We start from the raw sequence: 10,577 nt of genomic DNA, 5'->3' as shown, positions 1-10,577 counted from the left end.
CAGCTAAATGGACACAGTGGCATTTCAAAATGTCTGCCGTGAGAAAAAGGCTTACATATGATCAGTATTGGAGCTTATAAATAAAGGTCTATGTCTCACTACATATTAATGTGCAATGGTGGAAAATAACTGGAACTGTGTGTCCCTTTGATGCTACTTTATACTTTTACTCAATGGGAGATATGTTTTTTGCTTAAGTACACTCATTTTAAAGCTTTTACTTTGATAATTTATGTACATTTTGCTGATTCTGTACTTTTAGTTTGCCACCTGACCAAAGGACTTTTACTTATAATGGGAGTATTTTTACAGTGAACATCAGAAAACCTGTGCTCAGAAAATCTTACTGTGTCAGAACTCTTTTCACTCATATATAGCAACAAGTCTCAAGTCTACTGCGTGGCCTCAGTAGACCAGAATGCAATGCACCAGGAAGCACCAGGAGTCACATGTTCTCAACCAGAACATTTAGATTTTTGCTCCATCATTCTCCACCTACACATTAAAGCCACGCAGCTGAATTCAACACGTTCAGGCTTGTTCTCCGTGGTTGTACAAAACTGTTCTGGGAAATTTAGGAAATTACCAAGCAGCTTGAGGTGAAGTGTGTAAAATGCAGATCTTTCACCACCAATAGCTGTGCTGAGGTGTGCTCGCTGAGCATTACTGACGGATAATAAAACAACCGAGGAGGAGAGGTCGGTCATTTTCACGATTTACCAGACTGGATTGTGCAGATTAGACGATTATTTAACCTACGGTTGCAGGAACAGAAGTGCTGGCTTTCACAAAGTGAGGCGTAGCTGTTAAAGAGAAAGTTGTGTGTGCTGACTTTGCATTCCACAACAGCTTGCGGTTTTCCTCTTTGTACCTGACCAATTTACCTCATTTGTCTGCCTGCTTATTTTGCATACCGTTAGCTGCTGTTCTCGGCTCCGCTCATACCAGGGGATTGAACACACGCAGACACGCAGAGGGTGTACCACTGCGAAATCAAAACTCGCTGAGCTTGTTCAGCAAAAAGCATTAAAGGAGATTCAAATAGATGGTTGAGCTTTACATACAATCAGCAACTTGCACACACACACACGCAGACACAGGTTCCAACATGGAGACGTGTTACAAACAGGTTGGTTTTTATTTTTATTGGAATACATATGGTTTGCTGTACAGTTGGCAGCTTCGAGAGACCTACATGCAGAGTGCGCCAGCCACAGTAAGGTTAAAACATGCACAATGTATTAAGTCTAAAACAGAGAGAGAGAGAGAGAGAGAGAGAGAGAGAGAGAGAGAGAGAGAGAGAGAGAGAGAGAGAGAGAGAGAGAGAGAGAGAGAGAAAACAGCCTCCCCACAAACTGACAGACTGAGAAGCAATAATAAATCATAACAACCCTTTGATTTGATTTCATTACACACATTTTTGTGTTTGACACCTCTGTCTGTCAGTCTCCTTCTTCTGCACACAAAATGAACTTACAAATACTTGGCAATTAAAAAAAAAAAAACAACAAAAAACAGTTGATTGTACAGGCCTGAAATTCTTAGATCTGTGCATGTGTATTTGTAGGAGAGATGAGATCCAGCGTTATGTTTTTGTTTTTTTGTTTTTTTAAGTCCTATTTGTGTGCGTTTATATGTACACGTGTTTTCTGGGGCCTGCGCGCTTCTTTCTTTGGCAGCACTTGCAAACATACAGCACAGAAGATGCACAAACCCTGAATTTATGAGCGAGGGAGAGCAGAGCGGCGACGAGGCCGCGGTGCTGAGCGGTGCCCGATCAAAACGGGACGACACATGGCGAAGCACTCGGCGCCGCAGACCTGCTCGGCTCTGATAAAACGCACATCGCTCTCATTCTTCAGTGACTATGACACAACCCCGGCCTCTGTCTCCCTCTGATCCACGGCGTGCCATCATGTCTCCAGGTCACGAGAAATGTCTTGCATTAAAATAACAAACACAAAATACAGGAAGAAGTACTCTCCAGGAGTGTAATAACAATGCGGAAGATACATTATCTTGCAAAAAATATCATTCTTAAAATCAAGATGGACAAATACTTAATATATTTCAATAATAAGGCCCACTTTACAAAATTACAAGATTTTCCTTAAATAAAATCTATCCGATATAGCTTCCAAAATAAGACATCTTTTGTTTAACAAAGAAATAAAAACATACATAAGCAGAAAAAAAAGAGAAAACCCTCAAATTGATTATTTCCCCTTAATTTCAGTATTTTAGAGACAGGGTGTCCATCTGGGGAAACATTAGCACTGTCTCTACCTGTAAACTGGAAATACTGTGGAATGATTTTGGCACAACGTTAGAAGGCTGAGATGCAGGCGTAGCGGGGTGCCATACCTCAAAAAATATGTTCAAACACGATTCATTCGCTGAGTGCGCGCCAATTTCCTTAAACTGCTGAGATGATTCTTAATTACTCTAATTTGGCTGGTGCAAAAACACAAAAACATATTTTGACTGTGGCCACTGAAACAGAGTGAAAGCGCAATTCTGGGACACAAAAGAGGAAGCTTTTTGACAAAGGGGACTAAGGGGGCATTAGTCGTTTGAGGTCTTAAAGTTAAGTGCTGGTTAAGTGCAGATTACAGCCTACGCCACCCAATGACACCATGACCCTGGCTTCACAATGGAGGCCTTTGAGGACAAGGGCCCGCTCACTGCCCAGGAGCCATTTCTGCCCCACCACTCCAATCTCCACTAAGTACATTCTAGTCTACTTTATAAAAAGGAAAAAACAATGACTTGTAAATAACGGATGTTTATACACACACCAGCAGAGCTTAAGAGGATTTCTGCTAACTCTTTAGTTGGTATTTGAGCAGGAAAGCGGAAGCAGCCTCTTTTCTCTCCGCTGCTGAACCACCTCTCGTCCTTGTAGGAACGTGCAAATCGTGTCACTCGCAGCCACGTCCTAAATGTTCGGCTCCTGCAGCAGCAATCGTGCCCATTACACAACTGTTCTGCAAAACTGCCATCACTCAGGGAGGAGAGGACTCTGAAAGAGCCCCCCAGCTGTTTCTTTATAGTGCCACAAAAGTCACAGGAGTCTTGAAACCTGTGAAGTCTTCACTTAATTCCCAGATGAGCAGTCAGTACATTCTGCTCTGTCAACACGATACAGGCGCTCGCCACTGGAAGCAACGCATAAAACCGAAACATGTGAGTAGTGGGCATGTAACTCAAAACACACACAGATAGAAGCCTCAGCTGGTCTTCATCCTGGCACACAGAGTCCAGCCGGGTTTCAGTGGACGGACTGGATGCACAGTTGGGTGTTAGTGTACTTTGGGGCCTTGTAAAGAAGAAAGGCGGCGTGCATGGCGGAGGATGCAGTTTCAACTTTGCCCTCGCCCTAAGCCCTGCTTTCTTTGAAGCCAGCCTCCAGGAGGAAAACCATCCAATGCGTCATAAAACCTACAGTTTCCGACAGCTGGGCTCTTCCTGGGACCCCCCCGACTCAAATACTCTCTCCAGGGTGAGAGAAAGTGAAAGAGACAAATGAATGATGGAGGTCGCACATATCGCTGTAGCGAGGACGGGTGAATGTCTGCGTGGGAGACTTATTTACTGGGCGGATGGAAACATGCAACGCAAGAACATTATGGGGGCAGTGAGGCGGGGTGACAACTGAGGAGGGTTGTTGCATCATCAAGTTGCTTTATACAGTAATCCTGACCCATGGTGATGTCACCCTTGACTATTAAAAAAAAACATCTCCAGCCCTGCACGCCAACTGACAAACACACGGGCACGTCTGTCACTCAGCACCTTCTTACTCTGGGATCTGCAGCAGCTACAGCACAGCAGTTCCCATGTCGAGCTTTAAAACGAGAGCCCTCGCTGACATATTAATAACAACACACAGCGACCACACCACGTGGAGCCGCACATTCGATACCCTCGTCTGTTTTAATTATCCCTAAAGTGGACATCCCTGCCAAGCCGTCCGTCTTCCTCCCTCCTGTATTTAGAAGCCCTGAGTCAAGACGTAAAGACAGGATTAGATGCAGCCCTGACCTCTGACCTTCCAGCTACCCAGGGAGCTGCCCATCACGGTCTGGTGACAGGCCTCTGGCCTTCGACAAAACAATGCTCTGAACCAGCAACACATATCACCTCGGCTTTCCCTTCAGGAATTGGAATCCAGGAAAGATGCAGAGAAAGAGAGGAAGAGCGGAAAGGGGGAGGGAGGGATGTTTGATTTCACTAAAATACTAAAAGGAAAATTGGAATCGGTTGAAAAGACGAGAGATTGGGGAAGCGATGGCATTCTCTCTTGGTAAATGAGAAGAGTGGTATTAGAAACAGCAACAAAGAGAGCACAGAAAGGCTATATGATCTTCCAGTCTTGGCGTGTGCACTAAGAGCTCTGAACAGTATGTCTGGTCTGTTTTCGCTCTATCATAAAGCCAGCAGCGGCCATGCAGAGGCCACATGGCAATCCTCTGTGAGCCTGCGCTGCACCCTGCGACTCTGACAGACAAATCCAAAGGACGTAGCTGTTTGGGCGGTGCGGTCTATATTCTTTAAAAGGATACTTTGAAGTTAGGTTTGGAAAAAAAGAAGCTTTTTCTCTGGGAACATTGTCATCCCTCAGGGAGGAGTTCCCTCGGAGAACCTTTTTTTTACGCTTCAACCAAAATACTTTTACAAGGTTCCATACAACAACCCTCCGAATGTAAAAAACAAAAAAAAAACCAATCTGAAGTTAAAAAAAGAACATCACAATTAGCATTGCATGCCATTCATGTGCACAGCAAGTCTAAGAATATGGTGCCAGTCTGAATGCGTTGGGACAATCTACCTCTCTTACTGTATCTCAAGGCACAGAAGAATGTACTGTAGTTAACTCTAACAGAGGGTAAAGGTGATGCAACATGAGCGAAAATGTGCATTCTGACGGTAAACAAACATTTCAGCTTTTATCACTCCAGTCACCACCTCCGCTCTGCATGTGCACACAGCGTGATGACTGACGGTTACAGACATTGCATGGAGGGGGCAGTTTATTGATTGCATATAATCTCCTGCTTGCATAAACAGTAAAGTGACAAAGCGGCAACAGACTGGGCTCCTGCACAATAAAAGAACCTGTACATACATGGAAACTAATAAATATTACAGCTAGAGGGCGGCTGGTAGGACACAGGAGAACTGAGACGTGTACTCAGACTGAAACAAGCAATCCCCAGCAGGGTGTGACTCAACGGCACGCAGCACTGAAATCCATTACAGCAGAGTCATGTTGGGTCGGTGCATCAAGCCATTCAAGGTCATTCTCGGCTGCATTCAATAGCAACATTCATAGATTCTGCTGTGGGATTAAACGTTACAGTACGCTGCCTGTCGGACTGCATTGGTTCTTGTGTGGCAGATCTTAAACCCAGCACAAGCCTGGTGAAACTCAAACATCACAGAAAAGTTTGACAATGTCAGTGAGGTTTCTGTCATAGATACGCACCATTCACCTACATGAAAACCTTATTACTGGACAGTACTAAAATCAGTTTCTATGGCACCCCCATTGATGAAGTGGCCCCGGCCAATGAGAGATTGCTCCAACATACCAACCACAAGTTTATATTTTATGATGTAGCAAAATAATACACCTCTATAGAAATTAGATATGGAGATAAGCTGGGACGATTCGCACTGCGAACCCAGTCACACACAAGCTGGACTGTCAGTTCCTTGTGGTTGGAAGTCTTCTGTCTTCCTTTGACTGGCTGGCATGTACACAGTATTTACAACAGCACTGAAAATATATCAACCTTGCCAGGCCAGGTTTGCTGGTAATCCAAAGTCCAATGTTCAGGTAAAACAGAAACTCCACTTTGCTATGGCTCTCTCAAAATACATGAATGAGGACAATTGCAACAGCTGTAAGACAAAGCACCATGGTAATTGTAGCATGGTTTGAGGTTATAAACAATGCCCCCTCCCCGTGTCCCCAATTACTCTTTTTTTTTTTCTACATGTGTATTGCATTTAATTGCGTGCAAACTATGATTTTATTTGTCTTGATATGGCTGAGCAGAGAGGAAGAAGATAATGCAGAACAGGAAGCGAATTACAAAGAATCAAAATAAGTGGTGAAAATGACAAAAAGCATAAATAAGGTCCCGGCCTGTTAGAAATAATGTGTGTGCATGTGTGCTCCTGAAATGCAGCAAACCAGCAATCCTTTCAGCAGAGCGCATGCTGAGTCACAATCTTTCAAGTGCTCCTCGGTTATTACTTAGAAACATGCAAATGTTTGCTTAACATCTCCAAATTAAACCGAGTCAGAGGCTGCATGCCAGAGAGTGGAGACGCGGGTTGAAAATAAACCAAAGGTTTAACATGTGCATGTGTTTTCCTGCTGTTTGTGCATGTGTTTGTATGGTTTTACGTACATATGAGCGAGAAAATCGGGAAAAAAGCACATACGGCCATCAAAGCAAATGTGAGTTCGGGAAGAAGTGAATATCATGGCACGAGTTGGTAATTCGCTTCCTGTTTTTGGTCACATTTAAGGTGAAGACCCTTTAGTTTGTGAAGAATTCTGCATGATGATCCAGCCCTGTGAGATGAAGAGGTGTCCTAACCATCGTACTGAAGATCGGGTTGTTTTTCAGTGATGAAGAGCGGCTAAAAGTCTGATGCAGGGGACATATCCGGCTCCATTGAGGTCACTGTAATGGTCCTCTGAGAAAGGCATTCTCAACACTTGAGTCCCTCTTCCTCTAACTCTCTTTAAACCCTCTCTGGCACGCTGGAAAGTCTCCAGCCGTCTCCAGCATGCCGGCCTCTCCCTTGTCAAGTTTTGGGATTACACTATAATACATCCAACACAAGAAGCAGGAGAGGATACATGGGCTGGTGAGGCGACCTCCAAAACACCGTGCAGGCACCATCTTTCCATTTGTTCCTCTTTTGGGACAGAGAAAGTTCCAGAAAGGAAGAGCCGTTCACGTCTCGGCGCACACTCAGGGTCAGAGTAAGGATGTCTGTGGTTTGTTGTTCTATACGACTGCGACGGCTATTTTTCTTTTCTTTGCTTGTTATAAAAGCTGGAAATGTTGACTTTTGGAGATGGTGGTAATGGTGTAGCCACTAGTTGATGGGAGACTGATGTTTGGCCCTCCTCGTGCCATTGAGAGATTAATGGAGTGCTGTCAAGAAAAGAATGAAGAGAGAGGTCTCACTTAATCCCTCATATTTTAACACAATTATTCGTCTTCTTCAGAAACATGATTGGTCTGTAATTTGCAAATAATTTTCCCGAAAAGTTTGCCAGAAAGAACAAGGTAATTTGGCACTAATTATATGGAAAATAGATTTTCAATTGGTACATTGCCAATTAAAATTATTACAATCAATTTCCAGCAAGTCAACATGTATATAGAATAACCTTTTAGACAATACATTTATATTTACTGAATATTTACTCAGGTTTAAATAGAGCTTTCCTTTAAAGAAAATTCAAATTTTCACCTAATTAGAGCTACATTGCATAGGTCTTTCCTGGAAACCGCTGAGGAACCAGGAAAATATTTGGATATTACGGACAACAAAGGATTTCTCCAGCTACGATACAGTTCACCTGAAAGTGCCTCACTCAAGGACGCCTCAGCAGGGTGGATCCAAACTGCTACTGCTACTGCTACTAAACCCAGTACTGTTCAGTGTGCTATAGCAGTGTCAGGTCAGCTTAATACTGCAAGTTTGATTTGAAACCCCATATGAGATGTGAAAACATTGCAGCAGGGGTAATTAACATTAGTTTTCTTTAATTAATGAGTTTGAGGAGTCAGAAGGAAAGAAAAGAAAGCATCCTGCTCTCTCCTACCTGTCCTTTTGCTGTCAAAGTCCTGCTCAGACCCAGTGGGTTTAATGTTCAGCGTGACGATGGCTCCACAGTCTGCTCCCTGCTCCGGTCCTCCCCTCGGCTCTGGCCCCTGACCCTTGACCCCGACTGGACCACAGGTCCCCTCTGGAGGAAGCCCCTGCTGTCTTGGACCCCCGGTCGTAAGAGCTCCCCAGGTGGTGAGAGTCGCCGCTGGGTATCTGCCTCCTCCAGGAGGCTGGGCTGTGGCTCGGGTTTGGACTGGGTTCTGTGCTATCAGCAGCCTGGAAAAGTAAGAAAAAATGGATACAGAAAGAGCCTGAACTGGAGCTGCAGCTAGTCCTTGTTCAGTAAATGGACTGGTTTGGCAATGGCTTGGTTAGAAACACAAACAGTACAATGGAGCTCAGTTCATTCATCCCATGTTCTGGAGTTGTATAGGAGCTCTGAGCATTTTGTTTGGACTTCAGTATTATGTGGCCATTAAATACATGCTGTTTATGTTAACTGGTGTGTGACAAGGAAAGTCTGCCATGTGGACCTCTGCCAGGGGAAAAATCCCCAACCAAAAACCCCAAACATACCCCAAGCTGAGAGATTTATAATTTGGTGGGCTGACTAGAAAACAAACCCCAAGTTACTAGTCTGTGGTGGCTACAGCGGCACGTCCCCTCTCATAACCTCAGTAACCCTGCTCTAAGAAGGCGAGAGTTAGATGACGATGCAGTTCCTAAAGCACACAGAAACAGCACCCCGCTCCTGTAATTTCGGCTTTAAAAAAGCACCATAATTAGTGACATTTGGTGGGTTGGAGTTGGCTTCTGATGCAGTTTTAGAATGCATTCTTGCTAATTGGCTTTAATGGAGCCCTGCTGGCCTGCCTGTCTTGGTCTCCAGGGGTAACAGACAGGAAATCAGTCACCAGCGAACCCTGCCAAGTAGGAGTGTTCAGTGTGGTCACTTCCTGCTCCAGTCACCGAGGGGAGGAAACAGCAGAGTGGCATATTCTCCTTCTATGGTAAGCCACTGCTGTAAGACCGGGGGCTTTCACAAGGCTGCCATGTAATGCACTTCCAGCGTTCCTCCTCCACTCAACAGGATACTACATTGTTCCACACTTTGTACAAACATTAATAAAATTACACAACATTAACCAATTGTTAAAAGAAAAAATGTGAAAGTGGCCATAAGTGTAACGTGCTACAGAACTGAACAGCTTTTAAAAGATGTATGGCTTCAGTCAAAGGAAAATTAGTAACTTCAGTGTGTGCCAATGGAGAGATTTTTTCCCCATGTGGCTGAAAGTTAATTTAAGAAAATATTTGGGCAAGAGGAACGTCAGCCTGTAATAAATGCTGTTAACTAAGTTGATGTGCCACAGCAGAGGAAATCTACTGGGAACAGCAAGTGCTGCTGCCATCAAAGACCTGCTCCTGCAGATCACATCAGAACGCCTTCAGCTTGGAAAACCCACATTCATAGGCTGTTATAATCAGAAACACTAAATCACGTCTGACAGCACAGCATGATGGTTTGACAAAATGAAAAAAAGAAAAGAAAAGGTGCGAATAAGAAAAGCAGTGGTGTTAGGTTTATGTCTCACACCAACTTTTAAATGTCAAAAGAACAGGATAGTCATCTTCTGTGATATTTAAAGGAATAGTTTTGGCATTTTGGGAAATACACTTATGCGCTTTCTTGTCGAGAATGAGACGAAAAGATCAACACCACTCATGCTTGTATGGTAAATATGTAGTTGGAGCCAGCAGCCAATTAGCTTAGCTTAGCTTAGCATAGCATAAACTAAAGACTGGAAACTCTGGGAGGAAAGCTATCCAAGCTATGTCCAAAGCTAACAAAATCTGTCTACGTCTAAAGCTCCCAAATTTAAGTGTAAAAACCACAAGTTGTGGGCTGGACTATTTCTTGGTCAGTCTTTATTCTAAGCTAAGCCAACCAGCTGCAGCTTCATATTTACCGTACAGACACGAGAATGGTATCAATCTGCTGTACCTCTCGGCAGGAAGAATAAGGCTGTTTTCCAAAGTGTCAAACTATTCCTTACGGGTGTTTTAGGCTTTATGGGTTGACAATCTCTACAAATCCTTCATTCAGCCCATGAACTCTGGACTTTTATGAGAAAAAAAGGCTCTCTCCTTAAGAATTATCAATACAGTTTCCAAGAGCTCACTTTGACAGCCAGACACCGTGAGAAGACGCAGCTCTCTAATGCAGAACGAAGGCCAGCAGATTTAAGAAATAACACAAGTAGCGTGTCAGAGCTTCTGCAGAACAAATTATACCCCTGCTTTAAATCTGTCTCCCTTGGTCTCTCGCCCAATTTTAAGGAATGGTGTTGTCTTGCCAATCCAAGCTCTTAAATCACCTCTCAAGCAAGAGAATACTCTTAACACTCAAGGTGAAATGTTTCAGAAAAGGTGAAATTTGTCTTTCATTTGCCAGGATGATGATCTGTTTATTGGTTTTGATTCATAAAAGCCGTTCTTTTATTGCTTTTCACGGGTCATTTGTATAGTCTGTTGTCTGATGCTCAATGACTAAAAACATCCCACAGTTCAACTTCAGCTGCTGTGCAGACTGTTATTCTTCAGAGCTTTTTCTGTGCGGTCACATCAGGCGAATGGTGAATAGTAGAGCAGCTCTGATCCCACACTCTACCTTGCTGCCACTGGTTTTTGACTCAACAAAGGATGTTTTGGTA

General features: G+C 43.7%; 1 protein-coding gene across 1 annotated transcript in view; it reads right to left on the bottom strand.

Annotated features, from left to right (window-relative positions):
• Positions 1–1,119: 1,119 nt before the first annotated feature.
• luzp1 (leucine zipper protein 1) overlaps positions 1,120–10,577 on the bottom strand; it is a 50,220-nt gene continuing 40,762 nt past the window's right edge. The window contains exons 7-8 of the mRNA XM_070979792.1: positions 7,859–8,139; positions 1,120–7,181 (exon numbers count right to left, since the gene is read on the bottom strand). Coding sequence (XP_070835893.1) covers positions 7,900–8,139 — 240 coding nt within the window. The 3' untranslated portion in view covers positions 1,120–7,181; positions 7,859–7,899. The remainder of the gene's footprint in view (positions 7,182–7,858; positions 8,140–10,577) is intronic.

Source organism: Chaetodon trifascialis, chromosome 14 (assembly GCF_039877785.1).
Source record: "Chaetodon trifascialis isolate fChaTrf1 chromosome 14, fChaTrf1.hap1, whole genome shotgun sequence".
NCBI classification, from domain to species: Eukaryota; Metazoa; Chordata; class Actinopteri; order Chaetodontiformes; family Chaetodontidae; genus Chaetodon; species Chaetodon trifascialis.
This window is presented reverse-complemented; position numbering and strand designations above follow the sequence as displayed.